The sequence below is a fragment of the Scyliorhinus torazame genome, chromosome 19 (assembly GCF_047496885.1).
Source record: "Scyliorhinus torazame isolate Kashiwa2021f chromosome 19, sScyTor2.1, whole genome shotgun sequence".
In the NCBI taxonomy this organism is placed as follows: Eukaryota; Metazoa; Chordata; class Chondrichthyes; order Carcharhiniformes; family Scyliorhinidae; genus Scyliorhinus; species Scyliorhinus torazame.
The window spans coordinates 116,349,541-116,368,974 of NC_092725.1; the positions used below are offsets into that span (position 1 = coordinate 116,349,541).

General features: G+C 45.4%; 1 protein-coding gene across 5 annotated transcripts in view; it reads left to right on the plus strand.

Moving 5' to 3' along the window:
* Window positions 1-19,434, plus strand: part of frs2a (fibroblast growth factor receptor substrate 2a) — a 113,351-nt gene that overhangs the window by 77,584 nt on the left and 16,333 nt on the right. For 4 of the 5 annotated variants that reach the window (XM_072485085.1, XM_072485088.1, XM_072485087.1 and 1 more), the window contains exons 3-5: window positions 6,112-6,203; window positions 7,834-8,020; window positions 18,495-18,653. In XM_072485085.1, coding sequence (XP_072341186.1) covers window positions 6,138-6,203; window positions 7,834-8,020; window positions 18,495-18,653 — 412 coding nt within the window. In that variant the 5' untranslated portion in view covers window positions 6,112-6,137. Of the gene's footprint in view, window positions 1-6,111; window positions 6,204-7,833; window positions 8,021-17,256; window positions 17,316-18,494; window positions 18,654-19,434 lie in introns of those variants that run through there. The other variant, XM_072485089.1, reaches the window with a different exon arrangement.

The following is a 19,434-nucleotide window of genomic DNA, read 5'->3' on the forward strand; positions in this document are numbered from 1 at the left end:
CTTCTGGCAGTAGCTCACTTGTCCATTTGTTGTCTTTCCAGTTTTGCCTGCCTGTCAATGACCATTAAAGGACCAGTAAACCACGTACGTCAGTTGTTATGATAGTTTTTTGACAAGGCTGAGTGACCAGAATTCCCATTATTTGCAAGTGACTTCACGCCAGCAAACTTATTTTGGGACTTTGAGCTGATCCCAACAGTTACTTAGCATCGACATCTAGACAGCTGTTTATTATCCAACTGTTTTAAGCATGAAGCTGCTGCCTAATACTGCTACCCAATTATTGTGGTGCACTTCTTCCAACTAACCATAGGGGTGGAACGCCAGTGGTTAACACTGCTGCTTCACAAAGTCAGGGACTCGGGTTCGATTCCGGCTTTGGGTGACTACATGTGTGGAGTTTGCACATTCTCCCCAGGCTGCGTGGATTTTCCCGGGTGCATGTACGGTGGATTGGCCATGCTAAATTACCCCTTAGTAGGCTACATTAAAAAACAAAAGCTTTGTGGATATTTTTTAAATGTCAACTTTCTGCTGAAAGGGTTAACCTTTCTGCAGAAGCTAAGTTACCCGAATCTTAATTATTTTTTTCAACTCCTATTTCGGGATGTTCAAACTGGATTGCTGCCAAACTCCAGGTCTATCTTTGTGTTTTGGGAACAAAATGTATTTCTTTGCAGTTGTATTGGAGCACAGTTCAAATTTATTTTAAACAGAAACTCACAACAGTTCAAAATTAAATTATTTTTTAGTTCCCGTTCCAAACTAATTATTTGAATCTATGATGCTTGTGAATATAACATCTTGCTTTGACAATGACTTGACTCGATGTACGACATTTTCTTCAACTGAACAAACGTACTTAAGTAAGTGCATAGAGGGCACTACTCCAGAGAAATGCAAAGGAGCACTCTCCTCTGGTGCAGCACTCTCCTAAGTCACATACCCTGCTTATGCAGTTAGTCAGTACACAGAACATTGTTTTAAATTCCAATCTTGTCTACATAGGTTTATTTTTAAACATCCACCCAAAGGCAGGACCATCATGTCTTCCTAGCAAAGACTAGCTGCTCCGATATAAACAAGCAAGGCCTTTCTGGAGAGTTCATACTGATCTCAGATCTTTTGTGGGGGTGTAAGGTTCACTGTGCTATAAACATTTGACTTGCATGTGATTTACTGTAATGCAGGGGTCTTAGCTGTAGCCCCCCCATTTAAAATGATGCATTTCCCTTGACACAATGTACTTATAGCTATGGATATAATCAAATTTACATAATGCCTTTCACAGTGAAATGCCTTACAGTTTACATTAACAATTACATTTTGTAGTGGGGATGCAATGATTACTGTTATGTAGGCGAACTGGCTTGCATCTGCAGTATCTCCAAAGCAACCATGATATGAATGAAATCTTTTCAGTTGGTATTGGTTAATGGGGACATTATGGCTTGGAGACACGGGACACCCCGTGACTTCAGCTGAGTTGAGATTAAGTAGATCATATCTAATGTTTTCGAGCACCATTGAATAAATATTTTGGACTTTATTCATACCTCTAGCTTAAAAAACATACTGCAGCGATTGCCAAGAAACGAGCCTTTTGTTGTTGGTGGTCTGAATATTGTTTTGTTGGTTTTCGCCACCCATAGACCATTAAACAGTCTCATTGAAGTTAACCAGGAAGTCTTTATTAACATTACTGAAATATGTGTGCAATTACAGAAATGGAGAGGGCTCCATGTCATGTCCTTACATTGTTGCTACCCAGCTCTACAACTTCTAGGTCAGGTGCCATCTTCCATTAACAATGGGCAGTTCTGTTCTCAGTCCTAGGTTAACCCTTCTACTACAAATAGCAGAACCATTGAATCATCTTTCCAGAGTCTCAGATCAATTCCGAACTGCATGATACTGTCTGATTCCAAGATCCATTAAAAGATGGTCAATATTCTAACATGGGGTCAAACATTGTGTCATAGTCCTGTAGATAAGGCGAGGTAATGGGCATAACATTTGCTAAAAAGGTTCTTTAATCCAGACTGATACCTGAAGTACTGTTCAAGCAACCCAATAAGTTAAAACTATTCCAGCTACTGACTTCAGTCGTTGAGGTGATCCATTTCTGAAGATCTTCTGGGTGCCAATTGTTTGGGGAAATGACAACTGCTACACTTTGACAAATAACAGTCAGCCTGAATCTAAAGAGGAATGGTTGAACATATATGAATGTGACACGAGGGAAAAATGGGCAAGAATAATTTCGGGGGAGACAATCAGCGAGGGAACAGAGCATTACAGTTCAGGTGCACTGTGCTACCTATGAAGTAGTAGCTGACATGCTTATGACATTGAAAGAACTGTATATGTTACTGCAGCCAGTACATAACTGTAGTCTGCTTTTAATGAATTGGGACTGATTGTGCAATCTAAAGCTTTTGTTGTAAGTGATAAACGTACTAAACTATAGGCAGTAAGCATGTGTGCTCTATTCATCACTGTAGCTATACATCAAACAGTTTATATATGTCACAACTTTTACAGCTCGAGATATTAGCAAAGAGGAGAAAATTAATGATTGAATAGAATTTTTGTGCACCCGATTTCCTTTCACTGAGTATCCGTTACATCCTTTGTAGATTATGTTGTGCTTCAAGTAAGGAGGGAAAGGGAAGATTGATATCGGGCAAAGGCGGAATCCAGGGTAGTGAAATTGCTGGCCACAATTTCAAAGCCAGTCGAGCATAAAATGAGAAGAACTTAATTTCCTGGGGCTTTTAAGGGGAAAAAAAGAACAGGTTTTGATCGTATCCTGTTCTTGTGTTCTGCACAAACTTCTATATATTCTAGGAAGTCATTTTCTAGATTCAGGGCCAGTGACTTATGGTGACTAAATCAAACTCTGATTTTATTACATGAGATTCTGTGACTTTTTTTAACAAGTGTAAGGCGATCAGATTTCAGAATTCCATCTGTTTTCAAGTCGGGCCGTTGGTTTATGGTAACTAAATTTTGAGTTATGTTGGATTTTTAGAAGTGTTTGGGGGGGATCCAATTTCATAATTCTGTTCATTTTCTTTTTGATAAAGTTAAAGTTAAAATCAGTAACTTTTGAGTGGAATTTTCTAATGAAAAATATTTACCGCAATAGTTTTCTTTTTATTAGATGTGTGCTTGTGACCTCTTCCGACGTCATAGTCATGTTGAACAAATTGTGAAAATGTTTAAGCAGTGCGAGAAAAGAGGTCTATTTTTTAAACAAGTAACGGGCAAATTAAAAAAAAATTCAATTGTGACAATCCCACTTCAAACAGTTGACCTTTGTACAAAATTACTTGAGCTTTTTAGTTTCATAGTGAAATGGAAATGCATCTTAGAAATGCATTTTTAACACACAGCAGCTGAAACATAATCACCTTCACTTTAAAACACCATCATAATCTATTTATATTCTGCATAAATGAAGATCACATTTTCTTCCAATCAATCTGACTTCGTCTTGAGTTGCACAAAGCCACTTAGTCATTTTTGGCTGCTTATCTGGATTTAGGAGTACTTAGAAAATGAAATTTAATTTGTGTTCTGCCTTCATTTTGTATCAGTTTCTGTGATAGATAAATCTGATGGAGCCAAACAGCTTAAAACCATATTTATATTGTTGGGTGTAAATTTTTAACTTGGAAAAAATGCCTTGCTCTGATTTTCCAATAACTAAGTAGAGGAACAGGTAATGAGTTATAGGAATTGCTGGAATTGGCAACCCGCAGCAACATAAATGCTGATTCCAGCTCTCTTCCTCAGTAGACAGTTGGAACAACACCAACAGATGAGTCTTCCGAATGGCTCTATCTGGTTGAGATACATGGGGCGGAGTTGTCCCCTACCCGGCGGGGCGGGGAGTTCCGGCGTGATGGAGTGGCGGGAACCACTCCGGCGTCAGGCCGCCCCACCCCAAAGGTGCGGAAGTCTCCGCACCTTTAGGGGCCAAGCCCTCACCTTGAGCGGCTAGGCCCGCGCCGGAGTGGTTTGCGCTCCACCGGCTGGCGGGAAAGGCCTTTGGCGCCACGCCAGCTGGGGCCGAAAGGTCTACGCCGGGCGACGCGGGTCGGCGCATGCCCGGGAGTGTCAGCGGCTGCTGACGTCACCCCGCACATGGGGGGGGGGGGGGGGGGGGGGGTCTCTTCCGTCTCTGCCATAGTGAAGACCATGGCGAAAGCGTAAGAAAAAGAGTGCCCCACGGCACAGGCCCGTCCGCAGATCGGTGGGCCCCGATCGTGGGACAGGCCACCGTGGGGGCACCCCCCCGGGGCCAGATCGCCCAGGATCCCGGAGCCTACCCGCGCCGCCTTGTCCCGCCGTTCAAAAGGTGGTTTAATCCACACTGGCGGGACAGGCATTCCAGCAGCGGGACTTCGGCCAATTGCGGGCTGGAGAATCGGCGGGGTGCGATTCCTGCCCTCGCCGACCGGCGCGGCACTATTCCCGCCCCCCGCCGAATCTCTGGTGGCGGAGACTTCGGGACACGGCGAGGGCGGGAATCGCCAACACCCGCCGATTCTCCGACCCGGCATGGGGTCGGAGAATCCCGCCCATGATTACAGCAGGTTCCACAAATTACTTTTGAATTGATGGCAATAGGAATGACTTCAGCTCGGGGTGTTGCTTAGAAGAATTTATTGCTGAGCAATGTGTCTTGGCATTTACTTTTATTTAATACACTACCCAATGTGATGAGCCACTGGTTTTAATTGCCACTGGGTGATTGGGTATGCCTGAGGACGAAAACCCTCATAAGTCACGGTGGAGAGCTATCGTATGGATTCTAAATTTATATTTTTGTCAGTGAACAAATTTATTAAAGCCATTGCTTTAATAACGTCATCTAACTGCTTACATTAGTTATTCATCCCAATGAGTGAGCAAGATTTATATATTTTTTTAAAACGTCACATTTGGGAGCCTGTCCCTAGTTAGCTCTTAGTTAACTGAATTTGGTCAATTCGTTAAACCGATGATGGGCTAGTGAGTGGGCTGCATGAGTGGCCCTCCTTCATCTCAGTGGGGCACAAGATTGAAATCGAGCTTGTTCACTAACCATGAACCCATGACTAAAACTAAATACATTTAATACAAACAAATATTTCTTCATGAATTATAGAAAATGCTTAATCATTTATTTTTTTAATAGAACTATCATCAACTTCAAATGGTAAAAACAAAATAAATATTCACACTTTGGATGCAGAGGGAGTGCACGACTCTGTCAATGTTGTGTACAATCAGCATGAACATCACTTCACTTGCCCTTGCTTTATGTGCAAATCACTTCAGCCATACCGGTAGGAAAAAAAGCTTTGTGGAGGGAAACCAGCGGGATGCGGCAAACCTGCACGTGGGCAACGGTCAACACAATGTCTTGTGGGCTGAAGTCCGAGCCCAGATGGCTGCATGTGGCCCTAGGCCGCAGGTTGGCCACCACTGCATTAAATCTAACTTACAGAGCGGCATGTGACGCAGTGGTTAGCACTGGGACTGAGGTGCTGAGGACCCGGGTTCGAATCCCGGCCCTGGGTCAATGTCCGTGTGGAGTTTGCACATTCTCTCCATGTCTGCTGGGTTTCACCCCCACAACCCAAAGATGTGGCGGTTAGGTGGATTGGCAACGCTAAATTGCCCTTTAATTTGGAAAAAAAATAATTGGGTACTCTAAATTTAAAAAAAAAACCTAACTTGCATATTTTGTTCTTAATTCAGAAACTACAGCCCCACATATGACCAGAGCAATCTTTAAATTATTTTTTAAATTTGGAGTTCTGTAGAACATATGGGTGAGGTGGAAATACTGCGCTTATCACTCTGTTCCCGATTTTGACATTAAACCAGCTCTTATTCAACAATCACAAATATTATGCCCTCTTTCACTATGTGATTAAACACTGTAAGCACAATTAATTTGAAACCTATGTGAACATAATTAAAATAATAAAAACCTAGAATATGGTAAAAATTGTTTTCCTCTTGTAATCTTCCCTGATATTATCCTATAAAATAATAATGGAAAATACTTTCTTTGAGTTTATGATGTGATATCTTTAAATGATTTTATTTTAGAGATCAGGCGGTCTTCTGAAGAAGTCATGGGTAGCTCTTGTAGCTGTCCAGATAAAGACACTGTCCCAGATGACCATCAAGCGAGATTTAAGGTAACATGTTTTAAGTTTACTGTTCTTTACGTCTGCAAGTCCCTCTTTTGCTTGCGCTCTCCCCTCGCTCTTGCGTTTTCCCCCTCGCTCTTGCGTTTTCCCCCTCGCTCTTGCGTTCTCCCCCTCGCTCTTGCGCTCTCCCCCTCGCTCTTGCGCTCTCCCCCTCGCTCTTGCGCTCTCCCCCTCGCTCTTGCGCTCCCCCCCTCGCTCTTGCGCTCTCCCCCTCGCTCTTGCGCTCTCCCTCGTCCTTGCGCTCTCCCTCGCCCTTGCGCTCTCCCTCGCCTGCGCTCTCCCTCGCCCTTGCGCTCTCCCTCGCCCTTGCGCTCTCCCTCGCCCTTGCGCTCTCCCTCGCCCTTGCGCTCTCCCTCGCCCTTGCGCTCTCCCTCGCCCTTGCGCTCTCCCTCGCCCTTGCGCTCTCCCTCGCCCTTGCGCTCTCCCTCGCCCTTGCGCTCTCCCTCGCCCTTGCGCTCTCCCTCGCCCTTGCGCTCTCCCTCGCCCTTGCGCTCTCCCTCGCCCTTGCGCTCTCCCTCGCCCTTGCGCTCTCCCTCGCCCTTGCGCTCTCCCTCGTCCTTGCGCTCTCCCTCGTCCTTGCGCTCTCCCTCGTCCTTGCGCTCTCCCTCGTCCTTGCGCTCTCCCTCGCCTGCGCTCTCCCTCGCTCTTGCGCTCCCCCTCGCTCTTGCGCTCCCCCTCGCTCTTGCGCTCCCCCTCGCTCTTGCGCTCCCCCTCGCTCTTGCGCTCCCCCTCGCTCTTGCGCTCTCCCTTCGCTCTTGCGCTCTCCTTTCGCTCTTGCGCTCTCCCTTCGCTCTTGCGCTCTCCCTTCGCTCTTGCGCTGCCCTTCGCTCTTGCGCTCCCCTCGCTCTTGCGCTTCCCCTCGCTCTTGCGCTCTCCCCCTCGCTCTTGCGCTCTCCCCCTTGCTCTTGCGCTCTCCCCCTCGCTCTTGCGCTCTCCCCCTCGCTCTTGTGCTCCCTCCTAACTGGCCTGCAATTTCCTGCATTAAGCCTCCTTCCTTTTTTGAACAAGGGTACCACATTGACAGTTTTCACTCACCGATCCGGTCTAAATCCCTTTGCAACCTCTTCGCATTCTCTTTGCCGCTTACCTGCCAACCTAACTTTGCAATGTCAGTAAATTTGGATACACCACACTTTGCCCTTTCATCTAAGTCATTGAAATAGATTGTAAATAGCAGAGGTCCGATACTGATCCTTGCAATACGCTGCTGATTACAGCATGCCAACCACGATTATTTGTAAATTTATGTTTATCTTTTATGCTTTGTTCTCTCCTTTACACTCAAGTTGCCAGTGAATGATGCAAAATTCCTAAAGCCACAATCTAGGATTCTAAATTTAACCGGTATTTTGCAAGCTTCTGGGATAAATAGGATCCCTGCTTTTAACAGTATGGCATTGCCCAAGATGCTGGCAATCCAGCAATTGCATCATATGCGTTTTTGTAGTTAGACAGCTATTTCTCCATTAGTAGAATATTCAATTGCCCAAATTCATACAGTTAATTCCAGAGAAATGAGGTTTACATGGATAATTGTGCTGGAACGTTTTTTTGTACAAGTGGCACCCAATTTTTAGAACACGAAGGTTTAAAAGTACACTTTTTTTCCCCCCCCCAGGTAATTAATGTGGATGATGATGGTAATGAGTTGGGTTCTGGTATAATGGAACTTACAGACACAGAATTGATTTTACATACACGGAAGAGAGATCTGGTGAAATGGCCCTACCTCTGCCTGCGCCGATATGGCTATGATTCTAATCTCTTCTCTTTTGAAAGTGGCCGAAGATGTCAAACTGGGCAAGGTATGTTTGTCACTTATTTAACTGGTTTAGAAGAATACTGACTCTTCAAACATTCGTGTTCAAATCTATACTTCGAGAGATTGAATTCAGTTCAATTTTATGGAAGTGTTCCTGTGTGTGTGTGTGTGTGTGTGTGTGTGTGTGTATATAAAATCTTTATTAGTGTCACAAGTAGGCTTACATTAACACTTCAATGAAATTACTGTGAAAATACCCTAGTCGCCACACACCTGCGCCTGTTCGGGTACAGCGAGGAAGAATTATGAATGTCCAATTCACTTAAGAAGCACATCTTTCGGGACTTGTGGAAGGAAACCGGGGCACCTGGAGGAAACCCACGCAGACACGGAGAACGTGCAAACTGCTCACAGACAGTGACCCAAGGCAGGAATCGAACCCAGGTCCCTGGCACTGTGAAACAACAGTACTAACCATTGACTCCGAGGAGTACACCTCCTTGGAGAGCTCCGAGGATGCAACTGTTATAGTCGCGGCAGAGCTGCCATCCACACCCTGCACCAGCGCAGATACACACATATATATAAATTCAGAAGTGGCATTATTCATTTGTAAATACCTTTTAACTACTATTTAATCATGTCGTCTTATGCTTATTATGGTTTCTTCTCGCTATATTTAATCTTCTTTGCTGATGTTTTCTATGCTGCATTGAACGTTTTGGGACATTTTCTAATGTTAAGGCTCTAAATGCAAATAGTTGTTTAGATTTTCACAAGTTATTTACTGACCATCTTAATTCATTCATAATTCTAAAATTTCCCATTTCAGCATCTAACTGATGCCATTCTTTCATTGAATATTCTTTGTGTGAAGAATTTACGGACATCAGTCCTGAATGTACATTTTATCAGGCTGGAATTTGTATCCCATTAGAACATGATAAATAAGAGCAAGATAGGCCATCCCAACTCTCAAGCCTGCTCTATCATTCAACAAGGTGGCCGACCTTGGACCTCAACTCAATTTTCCTTCCCTTGATTCCCGCAGAGTCCCAGAATCTAGCAATTTCTCTTCTTGTATCTCAGTCATAATAAAAGAAGGAGCAGGTGTAGGCCATTTGGACCTTCGATCCTTCTCTGCCATTCAGTATGATCATGGCTGATCTTCTACCTTAACTCGACCTTCTTGGATGTGCGGCACGGTGGCACAGTGGTTAGCACAGCTGCCTACGGCTCTGAGGACCCGGGTTCGACCCCGGATCACTGTCCGTGTGCAGTTTGCACATTTTCCCTGTGTCTGCGTGGGTCTCACCCCCACAATCCAAAAAGATGTGCAAGGTAGGTGGATTGGCCACGCTAAATTGCCCCTTAATTGGAAAAACAATAATTAGGTACTCTTTATTTAAAATCAGAAGAAAACAAACCTCCACCTTCCTGGACTATTCCCTAATCCTTTCATTCCTGGTGTACACTAAAATCTACCAGTCCCTTTCCAAAATATACTCAAATCATCCACAGTTCTTTGGGTTAGAGAATTCAAAAGATTCACAACCCATTGAAGACATTTCTCTTCATGACTAACCCCTTTGTCCCCTCATTGTGGACTGTCCACCCAGGGAAAAACAACAGAATCTACCCTGTCAAGCCTCAACAGAATTTTATGTTTCAGTGAGATAATTTCTTATTTCCCTAAACTTCTGAGAATATAGGCCGGATCTACTCGTTCTCTCCTCCCAAGAACAATCCCCTCATCCTACAAACCACTCTAATAATCCTTCTTTGCACTCCCTCTAGGTCAAGTATGTACTTGCTTGAGTAAGGAGACACAAACTGTACAAAGTACTTTGGTGGTGGTCTCATTAAACATTGTACAATTGCAGCAAGGCATCTTTACTTTTGTTCTCCAACCCCAATGCAGTAAAGACCAACACATCATTTGCTTGACTTGCATTGTTAATATTGTTTTTTTAGAGACCCCCAAATCTCTCTGAACACTAATATTTAACAACTTATTACCATTAAAAAAAAAAATGTTTTTCTATTCTTCCTGCCGCAGTGAATGACCTCCACATTGCCACACATTATATTCCACCTGCCACCTACTCGCTACGCACTTTACCTGTGTATATCCTTTTGTAGACTCTCTTTCTCAACTTATTTTCCCACCTAGCTTTGTATTGCCAGCAAATCTGGATATATTACAGTAGGCCCCCTCACCTGTCACTGATTAAGATTATCAATAGTTGTGGCCCCAGCACTGATCTTTGCCGCACTCCACTAGTAACAGACTGAAAATTACCTTCCCCCCCCCCCCATTTTCCTTTTCCATTTCCTTGAATAAATCTAGAGGGTGATCTTCTCAGTTGTCTCTTCTACTTAAATATTTCTCCATTATTTTCTCATACCGTTGAGATCACGGGACATCCTCAGGCCATGCTCTGCACTGCCTGCAGCACATGAATGCCATTTTAGTCTTGGCAACTAGAAATGGAAGCAGTATTCTACTTTTCAACATTCTGTTGGCTTTGTTGTTTGTTGCTCTGTATTAGTTGGACGTGCTGAGTGAAGAGTTTAAAGCTCCTAAGCCTTGCTTTCCTTCATCCTTGACAATTTCAGAACACATCATTAAGTACATATGTCACAATTGTTTTCTTTTTACGTGCAGCACTTTAGATTTGGCTGTATAAAACTTAATTTACTACTGCTCTGACTACTTCCATTTTATGAACATATGAATTAAAAATAGGAATAGGCCACTTGGCCCTTTGAGCCTGCTCCACAGTCAATAAAGATAATGGTTGATTTGATTGTAACTTCAATTCCACATTCCTGCCCATCTCCAATAACCTTCACCCCGGTGTTAATCAAGACTTTATCTAGCTCTGCCTTAAAATTTTTCAAAGACTGTTTCCACTGCCTTTTGAGGAAGAGAGTTCCCGAGCCTCACGACCATCCAAGGGAAAACATTTCTCTTCTCCTCATCTCTCTCTCAAATGGACGACACGGTAGCACAGTGGTTAGCACTGTTGCTTCACAGTGCCAGGATCCCAGGTTAGATTCCTGGATTGGGTCACTGTCTGTGTGGAGTCTGCACGTTCTCCCCGTGTCTGCATGAGTTTCCTCCGGGTGCTCCGGTTTCCCCCCAACAAGTCCCGAAAGATGTGCTGTAGGTGAATTGGACATTCTGAATTCTCCTTCTATGTACCCGAACAGGCGCCGGAATGTGGCGATTAGGGGCTTTTCATGGTAACTTCATTGCAGTGTTAATGTAAGCCTACTTGTGACAATAAAGATTATTATTATCATTAAATGGGTGACCCCTTATTTTTAAACAGTGACCCCTAGTTCTAGATTCTCTCTCAAGAAGAAACATCCTCCCCACATCCACTCTAATTCTGCTTCTTCCAATTTCCTTGTCCCATTTCATATGGTATAATCTGCGATTTGACAACATTGCTTTGAGTTTCTATATCCAAATCATTAATGTTAATTAGAAGCAGCAGTGGTTCCAACACGGATAGAACAATTCCTCTTTTCTCTTCAAATTTTCCCTCCGTTCCTGGAGGCGTTGATTGCTTCCTGATATAAATTTCAATGGATTTTACTGCCTTTCACTCAAGGGGCCTTTATTCATGATTGAGTCTTGACAGGGAGAGTCAGCAGACTATTCTGCCAAAGGGGCACTGCAGTTGAGCTCCCTGTTTCAGGAACTTCGTGGGACTCCTTGTGGCTCGCACTTGATTTTAAAAAAAAAAAATTTTTTATTAAAGGTTTTCATAAAATATCAATAACAAAATGAGAAAGAAAAAAGAACCCAACAGGGGTAAGTACAAAACACAATCTAAAAAAGCAACCCCCCAAACCCCTCCCCCCCCCGTACCTAAATAATAAATTAACATTAACACCCCGACTTAAGACAACAGGTGTATACACCCCCTCAGACCCTTCCAGTGTAAATAACATAAACAAAAATAAAGTTAAACCCCCCCCCCCGAGCTGCCGCTGCCATTGACCAAGCGTTCTGCCAGAAAGTCTAAGAACGGTTGCCACCGCCTAAAGAACCCTTGTACCGACCCTCTCGAGGCGAATTTCACCCTCTCCAATTTAATGAACCCTGCCATATCGCTGATCCAGGAATCCACACTTGGGGGCCTCGTATCTTTCCACTGAAGGAGAATCCTCCGCCGGGCTACCAGGGACGCAAAGGCCAGAATTCCAGCCTCTTTCGCCTCCTGCACTCCCGGCTCCTCTGCCACCCCAAATATTGCAAGCCCCCAGCCCGGTTTGACCCTGGATCCTACCACCCTCGACACCGTCCTCGCTACGCCCTTCCAAAATTCCTCCAGCGCTGGGCATGCCCAGAACATATGGGTGTGATTTGCTGGGCTCCCTGAGCACCTAACACACCTGTCCTCACCCCCAAAGAACCTGCTCATCCTTGTCCCGGTCATGTGTGCCCTGTTCTGCACCTTAAACTGTATGAGGCTGAGCCTCGCGCATGAAGAGGAAGAGTTCACCCTCCCTAGGGCATCTGCCCATGTCACCTCTTCGATCTCCTCTCCCAAACTCCTCCTCCCACTTACCTTTCAACTCCACCACCGAGGCCTCCTCCTCCTCCTGCATCACCTGGTAAGTTTCCGAGATCTTCCCCAATCCCACCCACCCCCCCGAGAGCACCCTGTCCTGTACTGTATGTGGCAGTGGCCGTGGGAATTCCACCACCTGCCGTCTGGCAAACGCCCTTACCTGTAAGTACCTGAAGGTGTTCCCCGGGGGGGAGCCCGTACTTCTCCTCCAGCTCACCCAAGCTCGCGAACTTCCCGTCCACAAACAGGTCCCCTAACTTTCGTATGCCTGCCCTGTGCCACCCCGAAAACCCTCCACCTGTTCTTCCTGGGGCGAACCGGTGGTTCCCCCGTAATGGGGTCCACGCCGAGGCCCTAACTTCCCCCCTATGCCGCCTCCACTGCCCCCAAATTTTGAGGGCCGCCACCACCACCGGGCTCGTGGTATACCTCCTTGGAGGGAGCGGCAGCGGTGCCATTGCCAGCGCCCCCAGACTCGTACCCACACAGGACGCCGTCTCCAGCCTCTTCCATGCAGCCCCCTCCCCCTCCATCACCCACTTGCGCACCATTGTCGCATTGACGGCCCAGTAGTACCCACAGAGGTTGGGCAGCGCCAGCCCCCCCCTATCTCTACTCCGCTCCAGGAACACCCTTCTCACCCTCGGAGTCCCTCGCGCCCACACAAACCCCATTATACTCCTGTTAACCCGCCTGAAAAAAGTCTTCGGGATAAACACGGGGAGGCACTGGAACAGGAACAAAAACCTTGGGAACACCGTCATTTTGATTGACTGCACCCTACCCGCCAGGGACAGCGGCAACGCGTCCCACCTCTTGAACTCCTCCTCCATTTGCTCCACCAGCCTTGTAAAGTTAAGCCTATGCAGGGCCCCCCAGCTCCTGGCCATCTGGACCCCCAAATATCTGAAACTCCTCTCCGCCCTTTTGAGTGGGAGCTCGCAATCCCCCTCTCCTGGTCCCCTAGCTGAACTACGAACAGCTCGCTCTTCCCCATATTGAGCTTGTACCCCGAAAAGTCCCCGAATTCCCTAAGCATCCTCATTACCTCTGGCATTCCTCCCACCAGGTCCGCCACATACAGCAGCAGGTCGTCCGCATAAAGCGACACCCTATGCTCCTCCCCACCCCGCACCAACCCCCTCCAGTTCCTCGACTCTCTCAGTGCCATAGCCAGGGGTTCAATCGCCAGTGCGAAGAGCAGGGGGGACAGGGGACACCCCTGTCTCGTCCCTCGGTGCAACCAAAAGTACTCGGACCTCCTCCTATTTGTGGCCACACTTGCCATCGGGACCTTGTACAACAGCCTAACCCACCTGACAAACCCCTCCCCAAACCCGAACCTCTTCAGCACCTCCCACAGGTACCCCCACTCTACCCTATCGAAGGCTTTCTCAGCGTCCATCGCCACCACTATCTCCGCCTTCCCCTCCCCCGCCGGCATCATGATAACGTTCAAAAGCCTCCGCACATTCGCGTTCAACTGTCTCCCCTTCACAAACCCCGTCTGGTCTTCATGGATGATCTGCGGCACACAATCCTCAATCCTCGTGGCTAAGACCTTCGCCAGCACCTTGGCATCTACATTTAGCAAGGAAATCGGTCTGTAAGAACAACATTGCAGGGGATCCTTGTCCCGCTTCAGGATCAAGGAGATCAGTGCCCGGGACATCGTCGGGGGTAAAGCCCCACCCTCCCTTGCCTTATTAAAGGTCCTAACTAACAGCGGGCCCAACAGGTCTATATATTTTTTATAGAACTCGACCGGGAAACCGTCCGGCCCCGGTGCCTTCCCCGCCTGCATGCTTCCTATCCCTTTGATCAGCTCCTCCAGCCCAATCGGGGCCCCCAGTCCCGCCACCAGTCCCTCTTCCACCTTTGGAAACCTCAATTGGTCCAGGAAACGGCCCATCCCTCCCTCCTCCCGTGGGGGCTCGGATCGGTACAATTCCTCGTAAAAGTCCCTGAAGACCCCATTGATGCCAACCGCACTCCGCACCACGCTCCCTCCCTTGTCCTTAACTCCCCCGATCTCCCTAGCTGCGTCCCGCTTCCGAAGCTGATGCGCCAGCATCCGGCTTGCCTTTTCCCCATACTCGTAGACCGCCCCCTGGGCCTTCCTCCACTGCACCTCCGCCTTCCTGGTGGTCACCAGGTCGAATTCGGTCTGGAGGCTGCGCCTCTTCCTCAACAATCCTTCCTCAGGTTCTTCCACATACCTCCTGTCTACCCTCACCATCTCCCCCGCCAGCCTCTCCCTCTCCCCCCGCTCCCTCCGCTCCTTGTGGGCCCTGATGGAGATCAGCTCTCCCCTCACCACCGCCTTCAGTGCCTCCCATACCATCCCCACTCGGACCTCCCCGTTGTCGTTGGTCTCCAAGTACCTCTCTATACTTCCTCGGACCCGCTCGCTCACCTCCTCGTCCGCCAACAGCCCCACCTCCAAGCGCCACAGCGGGCGCTGGTCCCTCTCCTCCCCCATCTCTAAGTCCACCCAATGCGGGGTGTGGTCCGAAATGGCTATTGCTGAATACTCGGTATCCTCTACTCTCGCTATCAGCGCCCTACTCAAAATGAAAAAGTCGATTCGAGAATAAGACTGATGGACATGTGAGAAGAATGAAAATTCCCTAGTCCCCGGCCTTGCAAATCTCCAGGCTCGCACTTGATTGACAGCCATTTGATTCAAGGAGTGGAAATGAAGCAATGGATCAATAAACCAAAAAGGAATCAATGCTTTCAGGCGATCAAGGGAACTTTTTTTTGAATGAGCAATCAGTCCAGCACAGAGAGGATTGAAAATGAATATTTACAACATAGACTAGATAGCTAAGAAGTCTTCTTTGTCTTAGAAGAGCAATACAGGCCAAGATCTTGTCCGACATATGCTTTTCCAGGAAGGACCGCTGAATAACGATCTGAAGCAGAAACTCTTGTGTTTTATCCTTCCCCATTCTTCCAAAATAGGAGCTATGAAGCCAATTACAGTGCTCTGTTGTAATGAACTAACTGAGCACAAGCGAAGGAACATCTGATCTGATCACACACCGTTTCACGAACCGTCATTGCATTAGATAATTCATTCTGTCAGCACCTTAAGATATTTTAGTATGAACACTTCTTTGTCATTAAAATTACTTTTAAGCACCAGGTGAGCTGCAAGTAGAAATTCTAAATAATTTCATGCAGTCAAAATGTACTTTATTTCTATATTTAATTTTCCTGCGTGTGGGATAACACGGAGCTGCCTGGGTGGTAGGATCCAGAGCCAAACTTGCAATATTTGGGGTGGCAGAGGAGCCGGGAGTGCAGGAGGTGAAAGAGGCCGGTATTCTGGCCTTTGCGTCCTTGTAGCCCGGCGAAGGATTATTCTTCAGTGGAAGGACACGAGGCCCCTAAGCATGGAATCCTGGATCAGCGATTTGGCAGGGTTCATTAAATTGGAGAGGGTGAAATTTGCCTTGAGAGGGTCGGTACAAGGGTTCTTTAGGCGGTGGCAACCGTTCTTAGACTTTCTGCAGAACGATAGACATTGGTCAATGACAGCAGCAGCTCGGCGTGGCGGGGGGGGGGGGGTTACTTTATTATTGTTTTTGTTATTTACTGAGGGGGTGTCTATACCTGTTGTGTTAATGTTAATTTATTATTATTTATGTAGAGGGGGGTATGGAGGGTTGCTTTTCTAGACTGTGTTTTGTACTTAACCCTGTTGGCTTGTTTTTTTCTCATTTTGTTATTGATATTTTATGAAAACCTTTAATAAAAAATTTTTTTTTTTAAAAACACGGAGCTGCCATACCAGTTATCATTCTTGGTCTCAATCCCAATCCAAGAATTAAACACACAACCTAAAATAACACTCCAATGCAGTCGGGACAGATTCCAGTAGCATGGTGGTTAGCACTATTGCTTCACAGCGCCAGGGTCCCACGTTCGATTCCCACTTGGTTCACTGTCTGTGTGGAGTCTGCAGTCTTCCTGTGTCTGTGTGGGTTTCCTCTGGGCGCTCCAGTTTACTCCCACAAGTCCCGAAAGACGTGCTGTTAGATAATTTGGACATTCTGAATTCTCCCTCAGTGTACCTGAACAGGCACCGGAGCGTGGCGACTAGGGGATTTTTACAGTAACTTCATTGCAGTGTTAATGTAAGCCTACTTGGGACACTAATAAAGATTATTATTATGCTGCCCTTCAGATGACATGTTAAACTTCAATCCCGTCTGCATATTTTGTTTGTCATTTAACACCCTGCGACCCTATTCAACAAAGAGGAAAGAGGTCTTCCAGTCTGCTGGCCAACATTCTCCCCTAAATAAGAACCATCAAAATCAAGTTAACCAATCATTAATTTTACTGTTTCTGGGATCTTGCTGTTATCAAAAAACCACAGTCATGAATAATCTATGTACTCCACAATATTTTTGTTACTTGTGAACCAAGTTTGAAGCATTGAAGAGACGCAAGACTATTTGATTTTCCACTTGGAAATGCATTGCACCATAATGTATTTTCTATTCAATATCAATCAAGGATGAAATGTCTTGCGGGAATTCAAATGCTCATTGGTGTTTTTGTGACATCAATTGATCAAAACTGATTCAGTTTTAGTATTTAGAAAGTAAATGATTTCTAACACTGAGTACTTAAATTAACAAGAATGTTAACTCTGACTTAATGCTTACAATGGAAGAATAAATCAAAAAGCTGGGAATGGTGGACATCACGGGGTATCTGTCTATACTTGTAGTGGTAAGTGAAGCTCCCTCTGCTGTTCGTTACAAAGAGGCACAATACTGGGGAGATTCCTGGCATTCGTGCCTGCATTAACTGTATGTAATCACTTGGGGGCCTGCCAGTTTGTCTATTTAAACAGCATTGCCTTCCCCGACCCACAACCGGCCACAGTATCATGCAATTATTGGGGGTTTTTTCTTCCTTTTATTGTGACAAATTATCAGATATATATTGCGCCTTATGACCCAGTTATGTGTTTCGTGTTAATTATTTAATGCGCCAATGAGAAATCTGCACATGGTTCCTCAGTGTTTTATTGTTTGTCCAGTAGATAGCTGAGTCATATGGACCAGGAAAAGACTTTATTCCTGGTCTGTGTTCTATGTTATCGGATCCTCAATTGGGTGGTTGTAAAATGCCACAATTTGCCTTGGTGACATTGCGATGGGGATGGGTTTGTTCCTGATTGCTATCTAGTGATGTCTGCTGGTAGTGTATCAGTTTGGAAGTTGGGGCAAAAGATTGTGCCCAGCTATAAAGCTCCATACGATGAATAACCTGCGGGCACTCCATGTCAAGTCTCAAGAGAATAACACTTACTGGGGTAAGATGCTGGAGATTCAGCACTTGGAGTCACAGCATGCATTCAATGCCCTCAGGAGAAAGGGGTGTGAAGACGTTTTGTAAATCATTGAACATTGATTTCACCATTTCAACATTGACATGAGCATCTTGATTTCAAAATTACCATCCTTGCTTTCAAATCCTCCCATGGTCTCGACATTCCCTAAAGCAGTAATTTACTCCAATCCAAAACCGTCAAGATATCGTGCTCACCTAATTCTGGCCTATTGTGCATTCCCGATTTTAACCACTTCACCATTGTTGGCCATGCCTCAAGTTATGGAATATGCTGCCAATAGCTCTCAGCCCCTCTATCTCACTTTTAAGACAGTTCTTTAAACCTGCCTCAAACGTTTGGTCATCTGTCCTAATATCTCTTTATGTAGCTTGGTGTCATACTTATTTCATAATGCTCCTGTGAAACGTGGAAGGTTTTATTATGTTAAAGGTGCTATATAAATATGATGCTGTTATATTTATTCAACATAGAAAAATATGTCAATGGATATTTCCTATTCTTTTGCATTTATTTCAAATTAAGACCATTAATGTTAATCCATTGTTCTTTAGGAATCTTTGCTTTCAAATGTACACGAGCAGAAGAGATTTTCAACTTGCTGCAGGATATAATGCAGTCTAACAGTATAAGTGTAGTGGAAGAGCCAGTTGTGGAAAGAAACGAACAGCAAAATGAATTGGATATTCCGAGAACTCCACGGACACCTACCAGTTAGTATTATTTATGTTTTTGTTCAGAAATATTTCTTGAAAGCAAACTGCTTCACCCTGAAGACCAGATGGCTAAAGGATGGTCTTGCCGTAAATTAGGTCTGTGTCATTACGCGCTGAGATGCTCTCTATTGACTAACCTCCCAATTGGGTGCAGTGTTCAGTTAATAAAATACAGACTAATCGGCAAGCTATGAATGAACAAGCCCTCCAAAAAGTCTTGTGTCAATTTGAACTACTAAATTTCCATTATACATTGGTGGGAATATGAGGGAAATCCTCTTTGACTAATTTATTAGAGTTCTTTGAAAAGGTAACAAGTAGGGAGGATGATGGAGGATCAGTAGTTGCATATTTGGATTTCCAAAAGGCTTTCGACAATGTGCCACATAAAAGGTTACTACCCGAGATAAGAGCTCATGGTGAATAGAGGATTGATTAGCTTTGTGGGAGCAGAAAGTTGAGTTGGCAAACTGTAACTGCTGAACTTCAAGGGGATCAGAACTGAGCCTCAACTATTTACAATCTATATTAATGAATTGGATGATGTGACTGAGTGTATGGCAACTAAATTTGCTGATGATACAAAGATAGATATGAAAACAAGTTGTAAAGAGGACATAAAGACTCTGCAGAAGGCAGATAGGTTGAGTGGGTCGGCAAAAATTTGGTAGATGGAGTATAATGTGGGAATATGTAAGCTTGTCCACTTTGGCAGGAAGAATAGAAAAGCAGAATATTACTTAAATGGAGAGAGATTACAGAAATCTATGATGCATAA